This window comes from Anguilla anguilla, chromosome 1 (genome assembly GCF_013347855.1).
Source record: "Anguilla anguilla isolate fAngAng1 chromosome 1, fAngAng1.pri, whole genome shotgun sequence".
NCBI classification, from domain to species: Eukaryota; Metazoa; Chordata; class Actinopteri; order Anguilliformes; family Anguillidae; genus Anguilla; species Anguilla anguilla.
The window spans coordinates 82671760-82699479 of record NC_049201.1 but is presented as its reverse complement, the minus strand read 5'-3'; the positions used below and the strand labels follow the sequence as shown (position 1 = coordinate 82699479).

Here is a 27720-nt window from a genome sequence, read left to right as displayed (position 1 = left end):
CTTTTCCTGCTCCCCGACGCGCTTCCAGAGAATAAAGCGATTCACGTAGCAAGGTAGGACGGGCCAGAGTCGAGTCGAATGTTCCGTTGAACCGAAAAACAAAGAGCAGAGTTCAAGTGCTTCTGTACAGTTCCTCGTCCTTATGTCAGCTTTTAATCTTGACCGGAAGGAGGTGGCCTTGATTGAACGAAGAAATACGGGAAAGGTGATAGGAAGAAAGTAGCGTTTAATTGCCGTCTACCTGTCGAGTAAGAAGAAAAAGAAAGAGAGCTAGCTACTTTGCAAATAGAACTTTGCACGCGCATACCCGCTTAGCAGCCAATTTCTGGCCAACCCTTAATGAGAAACGTCGATCTGCAAGTTGTGATTACTTCCCCCGCAAGGTTCGATAAATAGACTACGGACACACCTGTCGCGAGAAATACGATAACGATAAAGGTAAGTTTAAAAAATTGGTGCGAATCGTGGCTGGGAACGTGGTTTATTAAATTTGGTAAATCCTGATTTGAAAAAAGTTTAAAACTGATTCAAAGGGAAATACTGCGTATACTACTAAATAGGCAATTACTATTATTAATATGAACAAATACAAATTAAAAGATAAGTTATCAAATTAACAACTGCTATATATTTTAATGTACGCATTACAACATCTTATACGTTGAAAGATTATGTTGCTGATAATTGTAATATCACTGATTTATTTTAAGCCTAGACCCTATGCTTGTTTATTACTGATCTACCATGTACTGCCAAACAAGTAGATGAATAAATGTACAGTCTTGTTATTTATTATTTGTTTGGTTTAATTTATTTATCATTTTAAAGCATTCATTTCTAATCTACTTGTGGTTGTGAGGTGCCCTATTTGACACGTGCTCAAAATAACTTTTTGCCTATTACTTTGTTAAACTGGTTTAACTCATACTTGCCCATAATTGTGGTTCTTTTGCAATTTGACACGTTTTCAGATTTTTAATTGTGTCTTTGTTTGCTTGTGTGTGTCTTTGTGTTTGCTGTTTTGCAGGTTTAGCAACATCAGCAAGCCACGCAACTTACTGGACAAAATATTCGGTGAAGATTATTGAATTATTTTTCTTTTTTTGAGAGATGACAGAGAAAAAACCCGGTGAGCGATGCACGCGCCTGCCACACGTTCGTTTTAAAATGTTTTTTCTGGTATCAGGAGAGATGAGTCAGATGTTAAAGATTAATAGAACCGATAGAACATGCGCGTGCTCACTTATTTGGATACGAGGTATTTTGTGGAAATTTCGTGAAATTGTGGCTGCAGCAGACGAAACAAACCCAATGTACACTAATCAAAAGTGTGACTCTGTAGGTGTGTATGGCGAACGGAACAGTGAAAACCTTTCGAAAGCGTTTATAGTTTTGTCCCATCCTCCACCCTCAAAATTTCTCAATACTCTTCACTGTTTACCAAATGCCGCTAAGTTTTGTCTTTGTTTGCGTTTGACCTGGTTGTCAGAAAACTGCCATTTTGACTGTGATTGGCTGTGATTTAACGTTATTGGCTGAGCTTTGGTATGAGCCTGGCCTGCTCATAACCGAACACCACTTTGGGGTTTCTGTAGGCTGACCCCGACTAGGTCAAGATGACCACACCTACGAGGCCCAATCAAGAACTGAAACAGAATGGGTCCAAAGCAAAACTACACCTATGGTCATGGTGACCTCATCAGGCAAAAGCATTTCACTAGGCTGAAATTCGGATTCAAATAGATTTATTGGCATAGTTGCATGTAGGCACAATATTGCCAAAGGAATAATTTGCTTGAGATCAAAATTAACAACAACAGCATCAACTGCATATTACATATCTACATTTCCTCTTTTTAAAAATTGCTTTAAAAAATTGCTTAAAAAAAATAATTTAACAACAACAACAACAATAGTAATAAGATCCTAATTATCATAATACTTTATCTAAACATGGAGAAGCATTGAGCCACTCACAATACTGATGAGTTACAACGAAAAGAACAGAAAGAAAAAGAACATTTGGTAAGACAATAATCAAAGAAAAAATAATTAAAATATTAGTTTAAATTAAATTGAAAGCATTTGTTAAAATGAATACAGAAAAAAACATTAATAAGTCAATAAATAAAAAAAAGTAATAAAACATTTGTTAAAACAAAAATTAAAACATCAATCAGAACAATTACAATAAGATTCAACATTAAGTCCTGAAATTACCTTAAAGGCAGTAAGAGTTTTTCTTCCAAAGATAAAAGCCAAAAGCAGTCTGCCCGAGGTCAGACTCCCAGGTAAGATACAGACTGTTTTGGGGACCTCGGGTACAAGCCAGTCTTGTGAGTGTGTATGGTCATTGCCAGTATTTCAACTGAAAAGTGAAGATAAATAAAATTGTAGAATGCCCAGCAGAGCTTAATGGATGAAAACGTAGCAGTTCTGATCACGTCTCACAGACAATGTGGACCAGCCAACCTTTTTTTTTTTTATAAACAAGACAGTGATGTGGGCCATTTTTATCACCTGTAACAAATCTGTAACAAAACAAGCAGCTAGAGGTTTAAGGACTTTGGTTGCATGCCTGTATACTGTATGATGTCTCCACAGCCTCCATACATAGAGGAAAAACTGCCACAATTACTCTCTTTCTGCAAAAAGCAGGAACAGATATTTTATTTCAGTATAGAAAGTCTTCATTTTGATCTCAATTTGCTAGCAATATGAATTTTGAAGTTGAATTTGTCATCTTTTCAAATGCTATTTATAATTGGGGACTCTGACAATAATAGTAACTATAATAGTAAATCTAAAGAATCAACTGAAAATCTGATTTATTCACTCTAGAGAACTACTGTATATACATTTTGTTTTCTCTGTATTCAGAACAAGATTAAGATTAATAAGGGGTACATTGAAGAGTAATGAAAGAATGTTGTGACTTGCTGGCAGCAAACTGTATGGATTTAGCAGCGCAATACATAACAGTGTCATCAACATATAAATGAGTTTTACAGGAAGTGAGGGCTGACACAGTATCATTGATAGATAGTAAACAAGAGAGGGCCCAATACCGATCCCTGGGGTACACCTTTAGTGATATGTAAGAATTGTGATTGATTTTTGCCAATTTTTACAAAAGTGTCTGGGAGGTCATTTTGGAGCCATAAGCTCACCTCAGCGTCTAAGTCGATGCAAGATTATTTATTTAGCTGCAAAGAATGATCCACTCTATCAATGTCTTTGGGGAGATCAACAAATAGTGCAGTGCCGTGCTTTCTGTTGTCCAATGCAGACACAACATCATTTAAAATGAGTGAGTGGCAGTAATAGTGATATAACAATAATAATAATAATAATAATAATAATAATAAACAATTTTAATATATTTTTAATTCAGTTTTCTCATTTTCCCTGGTTATTATAACTTCTTAATGACATATTTGTCTGACTGGACCCTGACTGGAAATTGAACCCATCTCTCAACAAGTCAGAAGTATCTCTTAACATCTCATAGAAGGAATGAAGCTGACACTGAAGCACTTTTTAACCTTTGCGTACACTGCATATCAGTTCTTACTGCACAAGCTTCAGTTGGCCCTACCTATCAGTTGCCTTATCTTTATGAGTCAGGTAGCAAAGATGATCTTGATAATGTTGGCATATGCCTTAAGATTAGGCATGTAATTATGTTTGCTTGTGGCTTCTGGGAATTAAATGCATTGTTGTTTTTAATGGCTTGGCTGTGTGCAGACTGATTCTTCTAAAGTTGAGTGTCTTTTTTCTAATCGGTAAAATTGTGACTGATGTAACGTAGTAACTATCTAGTGATAGCATTGATAGCAGTTTTTGTTCAGTTTGATCCTACTAACCCTTTTCATTCAAATTTAGTGTTAACTGCTAAGAATGCTAAATGTACTGTGTGTCAAAGTTTTAGATTTTTTTGACCCTGTCAAATTGTGTTTGCTCAAATTAGGAAGAATGCAGGCTATGTAAAGTTTGTGTCTTTCGTACCACAATCGCGTTTGCTGTCCATGTGTGTAAAGATCATGTTAAACGATGCACCACATACACTGGGCATCATTTAAATTCTTGAAATTTTGAATGTATAAATATGATCACGGTGCTTTTTTCTGTGTCAGTTTTTTCCCGTTACTCTTGATCATGTGATGTGAGCCTCAAAGGAGATTCCGACCATGATAGTGATTTGATGGGCCGTCACAAGGGCGGCAGTGTAGTATAATGGGTAAGGAGCTGGCCAGTGGGTAAAGGCACTGTCGTTGTACCCTTAAGCAAGTTACTTAACCCGCATTGCTTCAGTGTCCAAAAGTTGTAAAAGTTGTGTAGGTCTCTCTGGATAAGATTGTTTTCTAAATGCCTGTAGTGTAATGTAACTTCATCATAGTTGGTTAATTGTCATGTGATTGAATATTCATTCAGTTACGTGATGATAATTGCACCAGGGCAGGCTGGGTTTGATGTGGATGAGACATGTTTGTTTGCGGTGTCGTTCTAGTTTCAGGTGGTCTGTGGTGGCTTTGAACTGGTCCACAATAATGGGCCCCTCAAGTTCATGCGCTTTCCAAGGTTTACATTCCTGGTTGTGGTCCAGAGTGGCCTTCCGGAACCTTCTTAAACTTTGCTGAGCTACGTTAGATGCTTCACTTCATGTTCTGCTTAAGCGGGGTTGTTCACAGTTTTTATGACTGAGGCATTTGACAGGTGCTTTTAGCCGAAGCCACTCACCACAAAAGGTGAATCAAACATGGTTGGACAGCCGCCACTAGGGCAAGAGTTACAGTCTGCTCCCTGGTGCACTCTAGGTGTGTGCCGCAGAACTTGCACAATACAGGGAGGGAAGGTTTAATTTCTTCCAAAATTAACATTTAGCATTTTTTTTTATTTTTTTCATTTTAATTTTTAAAACATTTTTACAGTGTCTTGTTGCTCCGTTGCTTAAATTTGTGGTGTTGCTTAACAAGCGCGTGCAACAGCTGTGATTAAAATGAGACAAGCACAGCTGTAAACTACCAGTTAGAGCAAGCATTAGGAGGCTATGGGTACATAGCCAATTGATTTTCCCATCGGTAAATTAAAATGACTTTTTTGTGATGTGTACAGTATATATCTTTGGAAGAAAAACTCTTACTGCCTTTAAGGTAAATGAGATGTTTCAGCATGTCTACCTGAGTGTACCTGCTCGGTGCATTTGATCTCCTGCATGCTGGAGCAGTAACTGTCTGTTGTTTCTGTTTGACGTCAGTTCGGTTTCAAGCGTCTGGTGTCGTCGCAGCGTTGTTCAGGCGTAGTTTTTTCTGCTGTCTCAGCGTTTTTTCACCACCAATCACCGAGACCCAATCAGCAGGGAGTACGTTTCACGCCTGATAGAAGGGTCAGCCACTGGTTACCCCAAGTGCACAGTTGAGTTAAATTACAGTCCAACTGTGGTATCTCCCGGGTACATGCTTTGTGTGTGTGTAGCACCGTTAGCTGATGTTCGAACTGGACCTTTGCCCACATTGCATTGGCTTAATACAGATATCGAGAGCTTAAGTGACTAATGAATGACATGAACGGGCCATTGAGCTCCTCTGAGCTCATCGTTTTCTGAGCTCATGATGTCACAGTCTCACACTTATGAGCTTCCTCTAAGCTGAGTGGACCCTGCTCATGATGTCACAGTCTACACTTATGAGCTTCCTGTAAGCTGAGTGGACCCTGCTCATGATGTCACAGTCTACACTTATGAGCTTCCTGTAAGCTGAGTGGACCCTGCTCATGATGTCACAGTCTACACTTATGAGCTTCCTCTAAGCTGAGTGATCCCTGCTCATGATGTCACAGTCTCAGCATTCACTGTTTTTTTTTGCATGGGCAGGTTTTACTGTACTTCTGGTACAGATGAGTTAGGCCCCTCCCAGCAGCAATCGTACCTAACACAAAAGGTTCTCCGAATGGTACTGGAGTGTTTTGTGAATGTTATAACATTGCCACTAGATTGTGGCAACGTTGTGAGAATGTTTCATGTTTTCTGGGCAGGAGTTTGGTCTCTCTCTGTTGTACGGTCTTTTTTTTTGGAAGGCAGGGTAGGTAGTGTAAGGGGGCTGAGTGGGACTGGGTCTCCAGACGCCGCCCCCCCCCTCCCCCCCCCTCAAAAGCCAATCTCTCTTTCAGTCTCGGCGAGGTCCGTTTCAGTTTAGCTCCCCTGAAACAACAGTGGCGTTTGTTCTCTGGCAGCTGAATTCGGGAGCGCCGGAGCGCACAGGGGAACCACGAGGCTGCTGGGAATTAGCCGCCGCGGAGCAAGAGGTGAGCTGGAAACGGCCGAAGGAAGATGGTCTGGCTCTGTAAATATCCCCCCCCCCCCCCCCCGACCCCTTTCTCACCGCTGCCCCCCCCTCCCCCTTATCTCTGTAAATACACCCCCCCCCCCTTCCTCACTGACACCCCACCCCCCCCCCCCCCTCCATGTCATTGTGCCCCCAGAGCCCTGGAAAAAGGAACAAAAGCACATTAATCACCCGGGGGGGGTCTGCTTGGGGTGGGGTGGGGGGGGGGGGGTGTGATCGCGGTGGCAGGGTTTGGGGGGGTGTTTCCCTCACACCAGATGTTTTAATCCTCCTCTGCAGTGCCCGCCCCGCCCGCCAACCCACCCGCCCCGCCCTGCCCTGGCATACCCGCTGTCTCTCTGCTTTTCTCGGGCTGACGTACACCGCTTCCTAAAGAGCTGCCCCCCCCCCCCCCCCCCACACACACCCTGGGTTCTTAGTGCTCACAGCACTCCTCACTCATGTGCTCGATCAAGTACGCTGCTCGCCTCTCTTTTGTGGCGTTCCAGGACAGAAGCAATACCTGCAGCGTTGAAAATTAAAGGTCACAGGTCACAGGTCACAGGTCGCAGGTCAGTAGAGTACTCACTCCGGATTACGAACGCCAGTCTTTAGTTTCATATTTCTTTGTGCGTGTGTGTGTGTAAGCAAAAATATCAATTCTGATTGTAAATTGTAATGCTAACCCGGTGAAATGGGTAAGCAGAGAGGGCTGAGGCTTCGTATGCTCTTTTCACGCAGCAGTTTGAACTGGAAGATTCTGGCTTTTATTGCTGTTGTTGGAAACAAAAATATGTTTGTCTTACTTGTCTTATAAGTAAGACAAATGTAAGTATTATATGCACGTAAATATTTATGTTTTCATAGTGTTTCCTGGTTAGCTGTCGTACATATCATAGAAGCACCAATGTTTCAGATGGGACTATAATAATTTATCATAGACCTTAAGCAGTTCAGCTGCTTTCAATCTGTATGTTGTTCTTTGTGAATTTAGCGCGTAAATCTAGATTTTGTTTAATTTCATTGAATGTAGATTTTGTCTGAGCCTCTTTTCATTGAGGATTCCGAGGATGTAGTGCGAGCACACATCTCCTACATGCTGAGTTCATGACGCTTGGCTCGCAAAAATCAGTTGTGAACACTCAGTTACACTTTCTTTTGGCTTTGTGTATGGGGGGGGGGGGGGGGGGGGGGGTTTCACTGAAATTGGTTTGAACCCATTTCAAGTGCCCGTTGTTTTGAAAAATAGGTAAAACGTATAGAGGCAGATCAATAAATCGGTAAACAGTTTTTCTTTTTATTGTAATGAACACGCTGGAAATTAGTCTTTGAGTGTATTGCAGGCTGATTACCACGTTTGCTGAATTGTGCGTTGAACCTGTCCTGGCGTGATAACGATGTGTTTTAACGGGCAGTGGTTCACTTCTGGTTATCGTTACGGACTCCCGAGTGTCCAGAAGGGTGATTAGAGGGCCAATAAACCGCCACCCTTTTCCCGCCCTTTTCCGGCTGACCAACCTTTTGTTTTTTCAGGGAATTCCAGTCTCCCTTTCCTTTGTTTGTGGTTTTAATGTCCACCCCTCTGCCGCCCCCACCCCCCACCCCCCCCTTCCAAAATCATTCATTTTACAATGATCTGGAATGGAGAGATCTCTAATGAGAAATAAAAAAAAGATCCTCTTAATGTTCGTGGTGACGAAAGAATTGTCGTTGATCGTCATTTCCTGTTCCCGGTGCTGTTGTTTTATTCTGCTGTATTGCACGTCAGCGCACATTGGGTTGGCGCGTTGGGTTAATTAAGTGCCTGCTGGGTCGATGTGAGCGATGTACCCAGCAGGGATGGACGCATGAGGTCGGGGGCCCGGGGCTGATGGTGACCTCAGTTTCGCCCGCGCGCATGAGCGCCATTTCCTGTGAGCTTCGTCGCGTCAGCTTCGGCACTTCTTCATAACTTCTGCCTTTCGGCGCCACCCTTTGAAATCAAGGGTGGCGCCAGCCCCTCTCTTTTTTTGTGTGTCTTTTTTAAGCGGTGACCCTACGTCAGTGGTGTCTCAAAAAGCCGCAGACACGTCGTTAGAAACGACCACATAGGGCAGTGGTGTCAAACTCGTTGCCATGGAGGGCCGTGTGTATGCAGGTTTTCATTCCAACCAATTAATGCTGCCTTAATTGAGTCCAATTACTCATTCAGCCATATGCGTTTAACTGCACTGAAGCACAGAATATAAGAAAATTTTTATTTAGACAATGCGGGTCACCATAGACGTCGGGTCACCATTGTGCACAAACCTGCATCCCTAATTCAGCAAATAATTTAACTAATTATATAATCAACATCTGAGGCTGGAATGAAAACCTGCACACACACGGCCCTCCATGGCACGAGTTTGACACCACTGCCCTACGTGGTCGTTTCTAACGACGTGTCTGCGACTTTTTGAGACTGGACTGCGGTGTGGGGGTGGCTGGTTTCAGCTGCCACACCTGTTCCTGGGTCACAATCGGCCTGGCCAATTGTCCCAATTCCTAACCAATTAGACAACTAGCCAGGTCCAATTAGCCTGACCCGGGACAGGTGTGGCCGCTTAAACCACCCGTCCCCAACACCACATGGACACTGAAGGAGTCCCGGTGTTAGGGGTGTGGCCCCCTTACCGTACGCTGAAAAAGGGAAGGGGTGGGTCACGTGGAAGTGCGCGGGAAGTGCCGTTAATAGAGGAGTTAATGATCCTGACCGTTGGCGGTGAACGTTGACTGCGGTGCTGCGGTGGCCCTTTGGACACACAGGGCCTGTTTGTTTGCGCCCGGTCACGGGACAAGTGGCACGCTCTTTGTAACAGTCCCAGACTGCAGCCCCTGCAGCGTGTGTGTCCCGTCCCGCCCCCCCCCCCCCCCCCCCCCGAGCTCGGGCCGAGCGTTGAGTTAATGATCACACACGCCAGCGCTGCCGAGCACAGCCGTTTCATTAGGAGGGGATTTCGGCTGGAATTAGACTTCTTCCAAAAGTCTGCGTGTGTCTGCGTGTGCAGTGGTGCAGGTGTCTTTATATATATATATATATATATATATATATATATATATATATGTGTATGCATGTATGTGTGTGTGAGTGTGTGTGTGTGTGTGTGTGTTTGTCTGGCATGTGTCTGTGTCCTGTGTGAGTGTGTGTACTGGTGTAGGTATGTATGTTTATGCATGTGTGTGTGTGTACATGTGTTTATGTGCTAATGTATACATACTGTACGCGTGTGCATACATGGTGTACACTCATATGTGCTGTATGCACATGTAAGCACGCTGAGGGATGGGTCTGTGTGAGTGTAGGTGGATGTGTGCACACGTGGTGTATTTCAGTAGTGTGGGGTGTGTGTGGATGTGTACAGGCGTGGTGTGTATTTCAGTAACAGGGTGTGTGTGTGTGTGGATGTGTGCACGCGTGGTGTGTGTTTCAGTAACATGGTGTGTGTGTGGATGTGTGCAGGCGTGGTGTGTGTTTCAGTAACGTGGTGTGTGTGTGGATGTGTGCACGCATGGTGTGTGTTTCAGTAACATGGTGTGTGTGTGGATGTGTACAGGCGTGGTGTGTGTTTCAGTAACATGGTGTGTGTGTGGATGTGTACAGGCGTGGTGTGTATTTCAGTAACATGCTGTGTGTGCGTGTGTACTGGCATGGTGTGTGTGTGTGTGTGTGTTTCAGTGCATTCGCGTGCATCCACGTGTATGAATGAATGAATGAATTTTATTATTGTGTCATGCATCACATGGATGCCCAGCCCACATGGGCTTGTATGACACCAACATTTTGCATATAACAGATCCAGAGTAAATCCTAGACCTATTAAAATGCTACAGACACATATCTGATACATATACCCTGTACACAAGCGTATAGTCTCCATAATCAAACCTTCTTATCTTCTTTTTCAAGTTTTTTGCAACATATTCAAAATCATTTCATAAATAATAACACCTCATTAGAGACTAAGCAAACAATCCATCTTGCCTTCTTTTCCAGGCTTTTGAAACAAAGTTAGCCATTTTAAAAACGTCAAACTTAAGTAGCCATTCCAGCTTGCATGTGCGTGTAACATGCACGTGGTGCGGAGCGACGTACCCCGATAAAGAGAGGAAGTGGGATGCAGCAGGTTTTCCTGACGCTCGCCAGAAACACAATGGGAGTTCTTCAGAGGTCTTCAGAACGATGATAAAGCAAACACTGGGTTCGGGCGCACGCGCGCTCTCCCGCCCGTGCCAGAACTGCTTGTTAGCACAACGGAGACCTTGACTCTGGCACGGTACAAACATGTTTATACACCGCCAGCACGGATTGAGACACCGCGTCTCATCACACAAGGAACCTGCGCCTTAATTCAGTTCCGGGATTTATTTTCTCTTCCCTCTTCGCGTGGCGTTGGTGATGTTTGTGTCCTCCGTCAGCCTCTCTACGATTTGCGTAATTTCATTCCACCTATAAAGCTAGCAATGGTACCATGCCGTCCAAATTCTGGAATACTTGTGTTGCTCATAGCTAGTCATTATGTGTTTTTTTGTTGTTGTTGTTGTTGTTGAGAGTGTTTTGATGGGTCCATCTGAGTGGGTGATTGGCAGGGCACAGTAGCCCCACCCATCATGGAGGTTTCTTTCCTGTCTCTAGACTGCCTATCCAGACATGGTGAGCGCCAGTTCTGATGGGCTCCAGAGATTGCTGCTGCTTTTTAAAAAATTTTATTTCATCTTGTTTCATTACCATTCATATTGTTCGATGCTTGCTCACCCTTGCAGTCAAGCTGTATATATGAGTACAGTGGTAGTTGACAGATAATTAACCACTTAAGGAGTAAGACCCCAAAAAATGTGGTTAGAATGTTCTTAACTGAACATTCTAATGTTGATGGGACCATCTCTACCATCTCTAATGGAAACCAGTGGAGTTCTAGAACACTGAGGCTTAGAATTCTGAAAAAAAGAAAATTCCAAAAAGCCTAAGCACATTTCACTGGGTTAACACCACCATCACTTTCACATAGACGTCTTGTCCGCCTCTCCATTTGCCCTGAGTATTGGAGGCTGCGCACCCTTCACCTCGTCCAGTTACATTCATTCCATTGCATTCAGGCGTTTATTAGGCACTTTTATCCAGGGCAACTTCCACCTCTTATGTCTTAACACACCACACATTTTTACAGCTGAATATCTACTGAAGTGATTCTGGTTATGGCTGCCTTGCTCAAGGATTCATTGGCAGTGGCCCCACCTAGGAATCAAATCGAAGCCTTTCATTAAATGTCTAAATTCCCCCAGCCATTATACTGCACTCTTGTCCAATAATCTTCAAACCCTACATGCCAGCCAGACTCTTCCGTTCCGCTGCCTCAGGACACCTGGCACCTTCCCCTCTTTGCACCTGCGCTTCCCAAATACGTCTCCTGTCGTGTCCTGGCCCCACAATGGTGGAATGACCTCCCCGTGGAGGTCAGAACAGCTGAGACACTGTCCCACTTCAAGCGACAACTGAAGACTCACCTCTTCAGGCTGCACCTCTCCCCATCCCTCCCTACCTCCCTGTAATCTCTAAATTAACTGTAAGCTTAGGGTTGTAACTAGGTATCTGTTTCGTAGGCGACTTAGTTAATGCACTCGTCTTATCTACTGCTTGTATGCAGACTGCGTTGTTGCTGTTCTCGTTTGTGTTAGTATTAATCAGTTTATCCTTCAGGGTCCAAGTTGAACTATGCGGTTGTTCCCTGCACTTGGAACGGTACTTCTCTCTAGGGTTTCCGACACGCTTGTTCCTGGTTATGGTTATACACTTTGTTGTACGTCGCTCTGGATAAGAGCGTCTGCCAAATGCCTGTAATGTAATAATAATAGTGGTTTACATTTTCATAGCGTCTTTTCTCGGTCTCAGAATGTGCTATGGTGAAGGAGGAAGCTCACTTTAGCCAACTGTCAGCTGGTCAATTAACAAGCTGTGCGCTGGTGAGTTCTGCCAGTTAGATGTGTGTTCTAGCTCTTCGGAAGGTTGTTCTTCACAGTTCACATTGCCTTGCACCTTACCTGTGGAGGAAGGAATATTGTACAAATAATAGAAATTATATTTGAGTGGATTGAGAAAAAGAACAACAAAACAAACAAAAAAAAAGATCCAAATTGTAAAATGAGGAAAATATTGAACCATTCCTGCGTGGTACTGGAGACATTTTGTAAATGTGTTCTTATCCATTTTGTCTGGTGATATTGTGATGCTGCATCGAGTAGAATGCGCATGTTGTTGAACTGCAGCAGTGGCAGTCTTCTGGTGGCAGGGGTGTGCCCAAGCGGCTTTATGTAACTTAACTGTGCCTGCATCTGCAGCCCGCTGGCTGTGCCTGGGCATGGAATGACAGAACGCAGGACCCAGAGCAGAGAAAGTTTGTTTTAGCTCAGCAGAAAAAAGAAAGGAAGGTACAGGACATTGGACTATTGATCCAGTGCCCTCTCTGCCTGCGCTACACACGTCCCTGAAGGCACATCGGGCTGCTGTCGCACGCGGGCCTTCTGCTCAGCAGCTCTGCCGGTGCCCCTTCCCGTAAATGTGAGAGGTGATTGGCTGCTCTGTGAGAGGTGACTGGCTGTGATGTCAGAGGTGACTGGCTGTGAAGTCCGGAGGGCGTGGTCACAGTCTGCTGTGTGAGAGGTGATTGGCTGTGAAGTCCAGGGGGCTTGATCACAGTCTGCTGTGTGAGAGGTGATTGGCTGTGAAGTCCAGGGGGCGTGGTCACAGTCTGCTGTGTGAGAGGTGATTGGCTGTGAAGTCCGAGGGGTGTGGTCACAGTCTGCTCTATGAGAGGTGATTGGCTGTGAAGTCTGAGGGGCATGGTCACAGTCTGCTGTGAGAGAGGTGATTGGCTGTGAAGTCCGGAGGGTGTGGTCACTGTCTGCTGTATGAGAGGTGATTGGCTGTGAAGTCCAGGGGGCGTGGTCACAGTCTGCTGTGTGAGAGGTGATTGGCTGTGAAGTCCAGGGGGCGTGGTCACAGTCTGCTGTGTGAGAGGTGATTGGCTGTGAAGTCAGAGGGGCGTGGCCACAGTCTGCTGTGTGAGATGTCGATTGGCTGTGAAGTCAAGGGGGTGTGGTCACAGTCTGCTGTGTGAGAGGTGATTGGCTGTGATGTCCGGAGGGCGTGGTCACAGTCTGCTGTGTGAGAGGTGATTGGCTGTGAAGTACGGAGGGCGTGGTCACAGTCTGCTGCGTGCTCTGTCTCCTGCACAGGAAGTCCCAGGATGGTGGTCCTGACCCCGTGTCGGCTTGCCACCATCTTCCTGACCGTGCTGCTGCTGGGGGGGATTGGGGTCGCTGTGTGGGCTGTCGGTAAGAATTATTATTATTATTATTATTATTATTATTATTATTATTATTATTATTGTTATTGTTATTATTGTTATTGTTGTTGTTATTATTATTATTATTATTATTATTATTATTATCATCCAGCATCCCACCAGTGTGTCTGCGCTTGTACATAACATGGACACATGTTAAAAAGTTAGGGGACATGGAAGTCCTGGCCAGGCAAATCACGTGACAGTCTGTGGAGGAGAAACACCTCTCATAAAAATGTCTCAAAAAATGTATGTGAGTGCTCTTGAGTGGTCGAATTTACAGCTTCCCCGGAAGTGACAGTGCACACTCAGGCCTCACTTATGGATACATCTGTATGCATCTGTGTGAAACTGGATGTAGTTTAGTAAACTTTAACGTGGATGCATCGCAGTGATACCAGCCCTGCCACACAAATGGAAAACTTGCGGAGAACACGTCAGAATGTGTCAGTTCAAACTGAAATGGAAATTTTGTTCTAGTTTTGTTAGTTCTTTTTGTTAGCGCTTGTACTTTGTCAATGTACGTTTTGTTCAGTTTTGTTCGTGCATTATTAGCGTTCTCTTAGCAAGGTGCTGAAATGTTGCCTTTTCCCCCCGCAGTGACGTATCTGATCAAGGCCGAAGACACGGGTCTGTATGAGGGTAAGTGATGCCTCAGCCCTGGATTGCGTCACGCGTGTCCAGCAGTATTCATGCGGCTGGGCTGCACAGAGCCAGGCTGGCCACAGAGGCACCTGGGTGGGCATTCACAACTGGCTGTTTGGTGGTTCACTGATGGACTAGGACACTGTTTAGACCGCCCATCCTGCCCCCCCATCTACGCCCCCCGCCCCTTCCCTGTGTGGTCCCCTGACTCTCTCACCTTTTCTACTCCATTCAGGCTGTCATATTTTTGTGGTTGTAGGTTTTTCCTCCATAGTGCTTGTTAGGAATGTAATATGCATGCGTGGCAATTTGGTTCTCTGGTTCTCAGTAAGCGTGCATGGGAAAATCTGCATCAGTTGTTCGGTGTTTTTGCATACGGTTAACTGCGCAATGCTGTTAGCCAGTTTTTGCATTGCTGCTCATATTAATCAGGTGAATGCACTTCTGTTTTTCCTACACTGTCAGTCCCTGTGGGTAAGAGCGTCTGCTAAATCCATGTAATATGAAACTCAGGTGGATGCAGGTGGATATAGCCCTCCCAGGTGAGTGCACATGAAGAGTTCATCTTTGGCTCATTTTGGTTTTCTCCGCCCCTCCTCCCCCCAGTCCAGGTGAACTCTGCCAACCTGCGCCTCACCGTGTTTGACTCCGCCCACGGCAGGTGGAGGTACGTCTGCTCCTCCAGCTCCAACCAGGTCATGGCCAGTATCAGCTGTGAGGAGATGGGCTTTGTCAGGTAAGACCCTCCCCTGGAACCAATACGGTGGCTGTAAGATTACTGGAACACTGGCCAACAATGTTACGAGGGGCTTGTATAGTCACATGAGCGGGCAATATTAAATACAGGAGAAAACCCTACTTCCGCTTGAGTTTTGGGATGTTTTTAATTAATTTCACCACTTTTTTCCCCTCCCTTTGTCCCAGTTTATGTGTTTGTGCCCAATGCTGTGACCACCGCCCCCCCCCCCCCCATTTTTCAGGAGAAGGAGGAGTCACAGCATTGGAGGGTTTCAACCTTTCATCAGTTAAGCGGCCACACCTGTTAGTTCCACTGTCCGCCGCTTGAACTCATTCACAAAACTTTTTCATGAATTTTCCTGGCTTTCGTACTCAATTAAAAGTTCCTACGAAAGACCAGCGCGGGGTTCGTTTGATTTTGTGCGTATCCCAGGTGTGTCAGAGGATGAGTGCCAGTTGTCCGTGAACTGAATGCACCTTCAGGGTCTCGTGTAAATATCAGCCATTCATCGTTCTCCGAAAAATGTATCTGTGCCTCAAATGCATGGTCCCTGAACACCCGCGCTCTCTCCCCGGGCCCAAGATACGATTGGCCGAATAGTCCGAATGTAACAAACACGCCGCTGTGAAGTGTTGGGTTTGGCTGCGTGCTGTAAAGTGTTGGGTTTGGCTGCGTGCTGTAAAGTGTTGGGTTTGGCTGCATGCTGTAAAGTGTTGGGTTTGGCTGCGTGCTGTAAAGTGTTGGGTTTGGCTGCGTGCTGTAAAGTGTTGGGTTTGGCTGCGTGCTGTAAAGTGTTGGGTTTGGCTGTGTGCTGTGAAGTGTTGGGTTTGGCTGTGTGCTGTGAAGTGTTGGGTTTGGCTGCGTGCTGTAAAGTGTTGGGTTTGGCTGTGTGCTGTAAAGTGTTGGGTTTGGCTGCGTGCTGTGAAGTGTTGGGTTTGGTTGCGTGCTCGTGAAGTGTTGGGTTTGGTTGCGTGCTCGTGAACCTCCGTATCGAGTGGGAAGAGGACACGTCATGTGTAGCCTGCACAGTCATCCCCAGACCACAGGGGGGCGCTAAGTGTGTGATGAGACTTGGACACTGTCACACTGTTGGGCTCATCCACACACTGGAACAGTGCTTTAACAGGATGAGCCTCCCAACAGTCCCTGAGTTTTGGCCATTTTGAGCACTGTTGACTTGGCTGATGTCTAAATTGTGCCCCCCATCACAGGGCGCTGAACTACTCTGTGTCCACCATCCCGGACGGCAGCAAAGACTCGGAGGACTTCTTCTGCGTGGACGCCAAGGAGCTCATTCACGGGAAGAAGATTAAGGAGTTCCTCTCACCGTGGTAAATCTTTTGAGAGAGTGGGATGCATCCGTTGCGTAATGAAACCAGATTTCGGGTTTTTTTTTCTACGGCGCTGCAGCCGCATCACAGAATTCAGCATCTAACCAGTGTAAATATCACCAGGGCAGCTTTGTTTAATTTTGAGTACATTTATTTATTCGGCTAGCTTTCACGAAGGCCTTTAAGATACAGGATAGCTCACTGCTTTTTATTCTCCTCCCATTTTTTTATTCTCCTCCCATTGCGGGCAACATAGCTCAGGAGGTAAGACCGATTGTCTGGCAGTCGGAAGGATGCCGGTTCGATCCCCCGCCCTGGGCGTGTCGAAGTGTCCCTGAGCAAGACACCTAACCCCTAACTGCTCTGGTGAATGAGAGGCATCAATTGTAAAGCGCTTTGGATAAAAGCGCTATATAAATGCAGTCCATTTACCATTAATCTGAGATTATCAGAGTCCATTCGCAGAGCTGGGGTTTGGGGAAAGGTGGGGATTTAGGGTCCGGTCCAGAGGGATGTAACAGCGGTGTTCCCCCTGGGTCCAAAGCCAGCAAGCTGACTGGCACTCCAGGCTCCGCCCTCCATTCCTCGTTTCTTCCGTAAATCGGCCAATCGGAGTGAGCAAGGACCGCCTACTGACCACTCGCCTTCTCCCGCTCTGTTCCGCAGCAACTGCGCTAGTGGAGACGTCCTGACGGTGATCTGTCAAGGTGAGTGGTTGTGTCGGGCAGCTGTTTGCTACGTTTGGCTGATGTGTTCAGAATAGGTGCTGTGTTGAGTACGGGGCAGTTTGACATATTGTCGATCCTGAAGCTAAAGATTCCGGTTTGCTGGATTGGGAGTTCAGTCTCCTCCTCCCCAAACACCTCTCTCTCTCCCCCACCCATTTCTCCCTCTCTGTTTCTCTCCCATCTCCCTGTGTATCTTTCTCTTCTCCCTTTGCGTGTCTCCCCCTTTCTCCCTCATCTCTCCCTCTCTCCTCCTCCCATCTCTCCCTCTCTGTTTCTCTCACATCTCCCTGTGTATCTTTCTCTTCTCCCTATGCCTGTCTCCCCCTTTCTTCTCTCTCTCACACCACCCCGATCTCCCTTTCTCCCTCGTCTCCCTCTCTCCTCCTCCCATTCCTTCATGTCTCTCTCCCAGCTGCCCCGTCCTGTCCCATCACTAGATGGTCCCAGGTGGCCAGATCTGAAGACACCCTAGCTTGCTTATCTGGGAACCGACCTTATCGGTAGCAGCGACTGTACCAGCTTTGACATTGTTCAGGTTCTCAGAGGCCTGTATACAGAAGTATGGCATATTTGACCCTTGCTTCAGTTCAGACACTTCCTCGTATTGCATAGATTGTGTGTGCATTTTTAGGTTTGTTGATTTTATTGTTAGGAGACATTGGTTATGTCCTGAAAAGATGGCTGGTTTATCAGTCTGAACTACACTGCCTCCATGTGTTGGCTGTAAGCCGAGCACACAAGGTTACTTATTCAATAACCCTCACCCTCTCTCTCTCTCTCTCTCTCTCTCTCTCTCTCTCACACACTCTCTCTGTTTCTCACTTTCACTCTCCCGTTCTCTTTCTCCTGGTGTCTCTGTCTCTCCCTCTGTCTCTCTCTCTCCCTCTTCCTCTGTCTCTCTGTCTGTCTCTCTCTATCTCCCTCTCCCTCGGTCTCTGTCTCTCTCTCCCTCTCTCTCTGTCTTTCTCTCTCTCTCCGTCCCCTCTCTCTCTCCTCTCTCCCCCCCCCCCCCACCCGTAGACTGTGGGCGTCGCAGCCTGACGGAGGACAGGATCGTGGGGGGGGAGGAGTCTAAGCTGGGCCGCTGGCCCTGGCAGGTCAGCCTGCAGTACGACGGGGCTCACCAGTGTGGGGGCTCCATCATCTCGGACCGCTGGATCGTCAGCGCAGCTCACTGCTTCCCTGAGTGAGTCACCCCGCACCCCAAAACATTTAACGAAATACAAACCCCCAGCCGTCCATAGCAGTGTGCCCCGGATCTATATCTGCATGTTGTGCCAGCTTCCGGTCTTGTTATTTAATAATAACTTATTTAATTAGCCCAATTAGTTAAGCGATCTGAAATGGCTTAATGCAAAATGAATGATTTCTCATGGCTGTCATTGTACCCCATATGGAAGGTTTTTTATGTAGTCCAATGTGACTGAATCAGTTTTGAGTAATTGGTGGGGAAAAAAACAGAAACCCTTAAGAATGGAAAGGAAAGAATGGAAACCCTAATGTTTTTCTACTTACTGTACCAACTGAACACTAGATTCATAGGTATGAACCTACTTCATTGTATATATCGGTCTTTGGGTTATATGAGTCATTTAAAGTAAATGGAACTTTAAATATCTTTTTAAAAGACAAGAAATGGACCACACACCAATGTTCTACAAGACACCGAAAAATGTCTTATATCATAAATCTAAAGCACAAACCAGTAGAAAAGCTGTAATCAACTGCCGAAAGAAACAAGTAACATCGGGGTGATGCCTGATAGCAAAATGGTGGTGCTCTTAGCGCTTTTACATCAGAGGCACTGCATATCCAGAGCGACTTACACAACTTTTACACTGCATTTACATTGCCTCCATGTATACAGCTGGATATGCACTGAAGCAATTCAGGTTAAGTACCTTGCTCAAGGGTACAGCGGCAGTGTCCTACCCAGGGAATCGAACCTGTGACCTTTAGGTTACGAGACCAGCTCCCTTACCCATTATACTACACTGCCGCCCCAGTATAATAGTGTAACGCCGCCCGTACCTCTGACACGCTGTGACCCCCAAAAAGCGTCATGGCGACCCGGTCTCCCCCCCCAGGCGGTACCACCACGTGAGCCGCTGGCGGGTCCTCCTGGGCTCCGTGTACAAGACGGCGGCGCACAAGAGCGTGCACGTGGCCGAGGTGCAGACCGTGGTCTTCCACAGCAGCTACCTGCCCTTCATCGACCCCACCATCGACGACAACAGCCGCGACATCGCCATCCTCGCCCTCGCCAGCCCGCTGCAGTTCACCGGTGAGCCCGCCGCGCCGCGCGGGGGGGCGGGGTGGTGCCGGGGGGGAAAGCGGGGGTTGGCCGGGGAGGGGGGGGGAGTTGGGGTGCAGAGGGGTGAGCCTGTGTACCCTATAACAAGGGAACTGGAGAACCTACAGTGTCTGCTGATTTTTTTTTTTTACCTTCAGTTACCTGCAAAGCAGATTCCTTAAGGAGGCATTATGCAGAGTACAAGTGTGCTTTTCAGTGATGCACACGTTTCTGTGTCTGAAAGCCGGCTGAGTGTCTGTCCGGGTCAACGGGCGGGTTTCCTTTGTCTCTTCTTTCGAACACAAGCCATTCCGCCGTGGCGTATATGAGCCAATGACAGCGCAGGGAAGGGCTGGGAGCAGCAAGGGAACTTTGGCCTCTTATTTCAGGCCAGAACTTTCTCTGTCAAAACTGCTTGTCCTGTCACCAGTGCTTGCCTTTGAACCTGAATGGAATAAACTCTTTGTTAACCTATGATTCCTCCACCCAGGATGGAGTGATTTATGAACTGTCAAAATTAGCATAATGGGCCTCAGTAGGCCTCGACACTTAACTTGCATTCAGTTCTTTTTCTCTTTTTTTTTTTGTTTTTTGCTGAGCAAGAGATTGAAAATACATGCGCCCTCTAGTGTTTAAGATGAGAATTGAAACATGATTGAAAATGTCCAAAGTTGGAACAGTGGTTTGCAGCACTTGTAAGTATATATGTACAAGATATATATTTGAATTCTGATTTGATTTCTAGTTTTGTGGTGGCAAAGGAGTTCAGAGATGGGATTTAGTGCATGAATGCCTGTGACAGAAGATAATGTCACCTCAGCTTCAAAAATGGTGTGATTGTCTTGTCTGGGGCTCGTTGGTCTTTATTTTGAGATCCACAACAGACTTTCCCCCTTTATACTGGTAAATTTACTGTCTGATCACAGATCATATTTTTTATTTAAATGTCTACCTCTATATACGTATATGTAGTAAAATCTATGATTTGAGTTTGCATTTAAACCTTATAGAACTGACTGACTTGTTGGTCACCAGTCGGCACCCTGAGCCGACCAGAGGAGGATGGGTTTCCCCCTTGAGCCTGGTTCCTTCCAAGGTTTCTTCCCATCTGCCACAGGGAGTTTTTCCTTGCCACTGTTGCCTTAGGCTTGCTCCTGTGGGGGTTTAGGCCAGGGTTGTCTGTAAAGCGTATTGCGACAACTGCTGTAAAATACGCTATACAAATAAAATTTGATTGATTGATTGATTGAAATGACCCCAAATTCAAGCTAAAATCTGTGAAAGTTGGATTGTTGTGGGAGACTGTGTCTGCACAAATCTTCCAGGTTGTGTTATCACAGGTTCTTCTCTATGACAGCGTCCGTAGGGTCGTTGCTTCCTTGGATGTCTTGCCTCAGGCGGGCCGGTGTGTCGTCTGTGGGCTTGGGTGTTCTCAGAGCTGTCACTTGAGGCGATGTTGCCTTTCTGACCACACGGCGGCGCTGACGCTGTCTCTATGCCATTTCATCACGCGGCCTGTTCTCCCCCCCCCCACCCCACCCCCCCCAGACTACATCCAGCCGGTGTGCCTGCCCACCCACGGCCAGCGATTGGTGGAGGGGAAGATGGGTGCTGTGACTGGCTGGGGAAACACGGAATATTACGGTAAGCCTTCCGAATTCCGCCAGCGGTAGTGTCAACATGGAGGAGAATGCGGAGTGTCACTGAAACCCCTCCCCTTCCCAAAAAAGGGGTTGTCTCAAACTCACTTTCCTGGAGATGAGTTGTTCACCGCCCCCCCCACATCCCGCATTTGATTAGTTGTCCCCCCCCCCCAATGAAAGACTTTTGAACTGGTACACTGCGTGAGCACGGCACTGCCAAAGTGTTCCTGTGCTCTGGGTAAACAGGAGAGGAGTCCCTCCACTGACACGACATGACCTTCGCTGCAGTTCTTCCTCATTTTAATGCCCGCCCATCTGCACGTTATTTAGGGACTTCACCTAATGGCACCCTGAAAATGAAGCGATTACTCTGCATCTCTCTCTCTCTCTGTCTGTCTGTCTGTCTCTCTCTCTCTCTGTCTCTCTCTCCCTCTCTCTCTCTCTCAAATGTCAGTTTATTGTAAGTTTTAAGGTACCATTGGAATGGCATTACAGTATCACCACAGCAAAGGTGACGAATAACAGCAGAAATTACATCGCTAAACTTTGTGAATTGTGAAACAATAATGATGTGTTAGCGTGTATAGATACATTCGTCTCTCTCTCTCTCTCTCTCTCTCTCTCTCTCAGCTTCAGTATAAATTGAAGTTCTTTGTGAGTAGTCTGCTTGTCGCTGGCGAAGATGCTGGTGAAAAACTCTGCGGCTGTGTGAGCAGAGTGATGTAATCATTGATCTCTCTCTCTCTCTCTCTCTCTCTCTCTCTCTCTCTCTCTCTCTCTCTCTCTCTCTCTCTCTCTCTCTCTCTCTCTCTCTCTCTCTCTCTCTCTCTCTCTCTCTCTCTCTCTCTCTCTCTCTCTCTCTCTCTCTCTCTCTCTCTCTCTCTCTCTCTCTCTCTCTCTCTCTCTCTCTCTCTCTCTCTCTCTCTCTCTCTCTCTCTCAGGCCAGTCCCCAGACATTCTGCGCGAGGCCTACGTGCCCATCATCAGCGACGCAGTCTGCACCTCCCCCGAGTACTACGACAGCCAGGTCACCAACACCATGTTCTGCGCCGGCTACGAGAAGGGACTGATCGACGCCTGCCAGGTCAGCAGCCGCTGCCGCGCGCCGCGCAACCGTTACCGTGCCAACAGCGCGTGCCTGCTCGTCCCTGCTCATTAACATAAACAGGCAGGCCGTGTATAAAAAGGGGTCTCAAACTGTGGTCCTGGAGCGCTGTGGTGCGTCGAAAGGTGTTTGTGGTTTCCTTCGGATCCGCGGCCAGGCGCGGCCATGGAAACGACCAGCCAATCGTCTACGGTCATCTCGCCTGAGAGCTGGCACACACCGGTAACCCTCCAGGAGCGCAGTTTGAGTTGCCTTGGTGTGAAGCGTTCAGCGGGCTTTGTAGGTGCAGTAGTGAAAGTGGAATTGGTTCGATTGTTGTAATGCGAGCGTCCTAACGGCGCGCTAACGTTGCGTGTTCTGCGTTGCGTGTTGTGCGTTTTACGTTGCGTGTTGTGCGTTTTACGTTGCGTGTTGTGCGTTGCGTGTGTGTGTTGCGTGTTGTGAATGTGCGTTGCGTGTTGCATGTTGCGTGTTGTGTGTTGTGCGTGTGTGTTGCGTGTTGTGTGTTGCGTGGTGTGCGTTGCGTGTTGTGTGGTGTGTGTGTGCGTTGCGTGTTGTGTGTTGTGTGTTGTGCGTGTGTTGCGTGTTGTGCGTGTGTGTTGCGTGTTGCGTGTTGCGTGTTGCGTGTTGCGTGTTGCGTGTTGTGTGTTGCGTGTTGCGTGTTGCGCGTTGCGCGTTGCGTGTTGTGTGTTGTGCGTTGCGTGTTGTGTGTTGCGTGTTGTGTGTTGCGTGTTGTGCGTTGCGTGTTGTGCGTGTGCCAGGGGGACAGCGGCGGGCCGTTCGTGGCCGAGGACACGTTGTCGAAGGCCAGCCGCTACCGCCTGCTGGGCGTGGTGAGCTGGGGGACGGGCTGCGCCCAGGCCAAAAAGCCGGGCGTCTACACCAAGGTGTCCAGATTCCTGCCCTGGATCTCCACTGCCATGAGGGTAAGGAGGGGAGACTCCGGGTACTGACGTTCTGTGCTAATAATTTACAGCAGCATTCCCAACCGCTGTGCTAATCATCTACAGCAGCATTCCCAACCGCTGTGCTAATCATCTACAGCAGCATTCCAAACCGCTGTGCTAATCATCTACAGCAGCATTCCCAACCGCTGTTCTAATCATCTACAGCAGCATTCCCAAACGCTGTGCTAATCATCTACAGCAGCATTCCCAAACGCTGTGCTAATCATCTACGGCAGCATTCCCAACCGCTGTGCTAATCATCTACGGCAGCATTCCCAACCGCTGTGCTAATCATCTACGGCAGCATTCCCAACCGCTGTGCTAATCATCTACGGCAGCATTCCCATCCGCTGTGCTAATCATCTATAGCAGCATTCCCATCCACTGTGCTAATCATCTACAGCAGCATTCCCAAACGCTGTGCTAATCATCTACAGCAGCATTCCCATCCACTGTGCTAATCATCTATAGCAGCATTCCCATCCACTGTGCTAATCATCTACAGCAGCATTCCAAACTGCTGTGCTAATCATCTACAGCAGCATTCCCATCCACTGTGCTAATCATCTATAGCAGCATTCCCATCCACTGTGCTAATCATCTACAGCAGCATTCCCAAACGCTGTGCTAATCATCTACAGCAGCATTCCCATCCACTGTGCTAATCATCTACAGCAGCATTCCCAACCGCTGTGCTAATCATCTACAGCAGCATTCCCAAACGCTGTGCTAATCATCTACAGCAGCATTCCCATCCGCTGTGCTAATCATCTATAGCAGCATTCCCATCCACTGTGCTAATCATCTACAGCAGCATTCCCAACCGCTGTGCTAATCATCTACGGCAGCATTCCCATCCACTGTGCTAATCATCTACAGCAGCATTCCCATCCACTGTGCCAATCATCTACAGCAGCTTAGAGGGTAAACAATCCCTCTAAACATGAAAAGCACCTAGAAAATGTGTTACAAAACTGGGATTGGAAAACACAAACCAGCATACACAGGGGTCCCCCATAACTGATGTTAGAAACCACTGGTCTACATTGTGAGTGAGCAAGTGTGAATGTCTGTACAAATGAATGAATGGTCTGATCATATTCATATTCATATTCTTCGTCTTTTTCCCCACAGAACTATGAGAATGTGCCAGGTGTTCACAAAATGGCCCGAGCATGAAGATTTTGGTGTCTTTTTTTTTTGCTGCCACAGGGACTTCAGTGGACATGTCAGAACCCCCCCCCCCCCCCCCCCCCCAAATACCCCCTCTCCCTTTCCCCTCTCCCCTTTTCCCGTGGAACTTAGAGAATTTCTCGATCTGACAATCCCAGCACCCAAGGGGGTGACGAAGGGGACACAGATTATCCCCAAATGATTTTTTTATACCGAAAGGAAAGTTAAGGTTTGTAATATTTTAATATTACAAGTAATGTTAACTTGTTGACTGTTAAACGTGACTGCAGCTGTAGGATTGTCTGCTATCGTGCTGTCTCTCTGCAAGTGCTTCTTTATTCAATCAGCTGACACGTTTTTATGTTCATATATTTTCTTCTTATTGATGCTGTCATTTTGGATGTTTTTCTGTTCCTTGCGAAAGACCCCATAGCACACCATGCCAAGGTTTGTGTGCTCATAGACTTCCTGTTGATTTTATGTATAAAGTAAACAAAAAAAAGAAGAAAGAAGAAGCGAAAAAATAGAATTTTTAATTACTTTTGGTGCTTTGACAGTTTTTAGAGGAGTCTGCAGGCTTCAGCTTTGAAAAAGTTATATTTTATGAAAATTGTGTAATTGGCAAAATGGTTGGAGGTGTATCATGGTTAACTGCAGTCTGAAAGTCAGTGCCTTACAAATGACACTTTTGTTCAAGCATTTTCAGATATAGAAAAAGTATGAGAGACATACCTTATCAGATATTATTACATGGTTCTGTCTTGTAGACTGATATGTACCTGTGAAGTGAATTATTTTATGTGAAGTTATATGAAGGTATCGTTACAGCTTTTCCCCACCCAACATTGTGAGGGGTAATGACCTTACCTGGAGCAAGATTTATTCTATCCATGGTGCACTTTGTCCTTTAAATAATTCACCTTTTTTTTTTTTTTTTTGGTTACTTATGCAACATTAATCAATGAGGTGCGTTCTGAAGCAGCTGAGCAAACACAGGCAGGGCCGCTAAGGAAATGGCCCAGCGGAGCCAAGATGTGCATAACAAGATGCTTGCCTCAAAGCAACACACAAACACACACACACACTCGCATACACGCACGCACACACACACACGCACACACACTGTTTTGAGGATTCATTCTTTTAAGGGTTTAATGCACTAATGGCTTGAGCCAGATACACCATGTGTCAGGAACAAAGTACACTGTGAGGACATTTGGGATCTAAATACCCCCTGAAGCCCCATGGTATGGGCTGAAACTGGATGATGTTTTTTATTTTATTTTTATTTTAAGCTCCAGGAAGTTATTTCCTGTTCTCATTCTTGCACTTTCCCCACCTCCTCAGCTTCCCAGTCAGGGTCCTCGGTGAGATCGTTAATAATTCTGTGAATCTTCACGCAAGGTGTTGCTAATCATGTTGCCTCGTTGCCCGCAGCCTCTACCTGCGTGTGTGTGTGTGTGCGTGCTTGTGTGTGTGTGTGTGTGTGTGTGTGTTTTAATTGACACTATGTGTTATATTTAACTTAATTTATGCAGCGGTGTATATGTAGCCTACATAAGCAAAGAAAATTCACAACGAGCTGTACGCGAACTATAGTCCTGAGATCAGATCCGGAGTTGGATCTACCCCCAACCCACTCTTCATATAGGCCTGCATTACAACCATCAGCTTCACCAACTCACCCCAAAATCACTGACCCACAGAAGAGTTTGGCCAGCTGAGCACCCAAATAATTTGTCTTTTTTTTTTTTTTGAAGGCACCATGGAAAGAGGCTTTTGTTTCTCTTATTTTCGGCCTTTTTGAACCTGCCTTTCTTCAGACTGAAAAACAAATGTTTATATACCTTCATCTTAGTCTCTTAGTATTGTGTTTGTTTGTTTCTTTATTTTCGCAGTGTTTTGATAACTCAAGGTGAAGAACTGCATTTTTGTAACCAGCAACACATTTAGACTAAAACCACGAAGTCCAGTCCTTGATCCTTTTTTTGTTCTGACAACTGTCAGAATTTATGTATACTACTTATTATATAGTAGGCGACGTCAGGTCATGATGGAGCAGGTAATTGACAGAATTGACAGCGAGGCCCTTTTGACGGTGTATTTTGAAATTTTCTTTAGGTGGAATGCACATTTTAGGCGAGACAAATTATTTTATTCTTGAGCGACGGTGTCAGAAATCCATGACATCACTACTCACGCACTTTCATAACGGGAAATGCAAGCTGTTGGATGCAGACGTTGTTTGAATCAGTATTTTGACTTGTATCAAGGCCTATTTTAAAGTGCCTTGAAGTTTTGGAGAGATGGAATTTGTTGATGGAGAATGATTTTTGATTTTGGGGGTCCCACAAGAAGGGTTTTTTTTTTTTTTTTTTTTTTTTTAAATCGTAACAAGTTTTTATTCAGCTTGTGACATGATACAAAGCGCACAACAGGTCGGGCGCGAGACACAGCTGGTCGAACACAAGGTGCCGCAACAGCGCTGGCCATTGATAGAATTTTACCGTGTAGGAATACCGATCTGGCGAGAGGCCAGACAACAAGTTACCTTGACAACAAGTTTGAAGTTAGCACAAGCGCCAGTCTCCTCTGCGGTAAAAACCTGGTAGCAAAAGGCAAGGTACTCATCAGTGCTGCTTTCCGTTCTCTGTGAACGGAAATTCATTTTCCTTAACTGTTTTATTGTTGTTGTTGCAACCTTGATGTTTGTTGGAGTGTCTTATGAAGTAAAATGGAGTTACCGTGTATAGCCCCCGCATTTCACTAGGATTCTTTTGACACGCCTTAATTGGCGTAAATCGCTTGGCATTGAGCGATTTCACAGTACGTGATTTTCTGCCACGTTGTCGAGCAGCTTGCACATTTCTCGTGGCTGTGGTTCTTCATTCCGCTTTCCTGACGAGGACCCAAAACTTGTTGTGAATGTATGTAAATTTGTATTTGTTTTCACAGAGATTATGAAATGCTTAGAACTGGCACATGCATTGTAATTTGTTGACAATTATAAATATATTCTTTGTTCTGTTCAGCTCAAGGAAAGAACTGTGCGTGTGAAAACTGGTATAACATTGTACTGAACTGAAATAAACTTTTAATTTAAGAGATGCTCTGTTTTTTTCCCCTCCCAACACTCAGGAATAGTCAAATGTGTGTTTGTCTGTCTTGTCTGTCTCTGTCTTCATCTTTTCTTTTTTGCCAGACCTGGTCCCAGGTTTATCACTCTTCAGTCCACCATTCCAATTCCCAGGTGAACTCTAGCGCCTGTTCCTTTGAGGTGTCGGTGTGACCCGATACATTTATTTTAACATATTTCTGTAATGTGCACCTACTGTATTTTTTGTCATTCAATCTCTTTTTCAATCGCAATCCTTTCAGCGAGATGCTGTGGAACAGGTTCTTAGAATGTTTCCGCATGTCATCTGAGAAAAA

At 45.9% G+C, this 27720-nt stretch overlaps 1 protein-coding gene across 2 annotated transcripts; it reads left to right on the top strand.

Moving 5' to 3' along the window:
* The first annotated feature begins 4 nt into the window (after positions 1-4).
* hpn (hepsin) lies at positions 5-24351 on the top strand. 2 transcript variants are annotated; one of them, XM_035412759.1, is made up of 14 exons: positions 5-438; positions 1028-1129; positions 6232-6303; positions 13575-13673; positions 14285-14326; positions 14936-15065; positions 16280-16399; positions 17066-17106; positions 18148-18313; positions 19215-19411; positions 20969-21064; positions 22005-22147; positions 22930-23094; positions 24250-24351. In XM_035412759.1, exons 2-14 carry the CDS (start codon positions 1111-1113, stop codon positions 24292-24294), a joined length of 1335 nt encoding a protein of 444 aa, XP_035268650.1. In that variant the 5' UTR covers positions 5-438; positions 1028-1110; the 3' UTR covers positions 24295-24351. The 2 variants fall into 2 exon arrangements, with proteins under 2 accessions (XP_035268650.1, XP_035268726.1); XM_035412835.1 differs by lacking the exon at positions 6232-6303 and having other exon boundaries at positions 14-438.
* The last annotated feature ends 3369 nt before the right edge of the window (positions 24352-27720 follow it).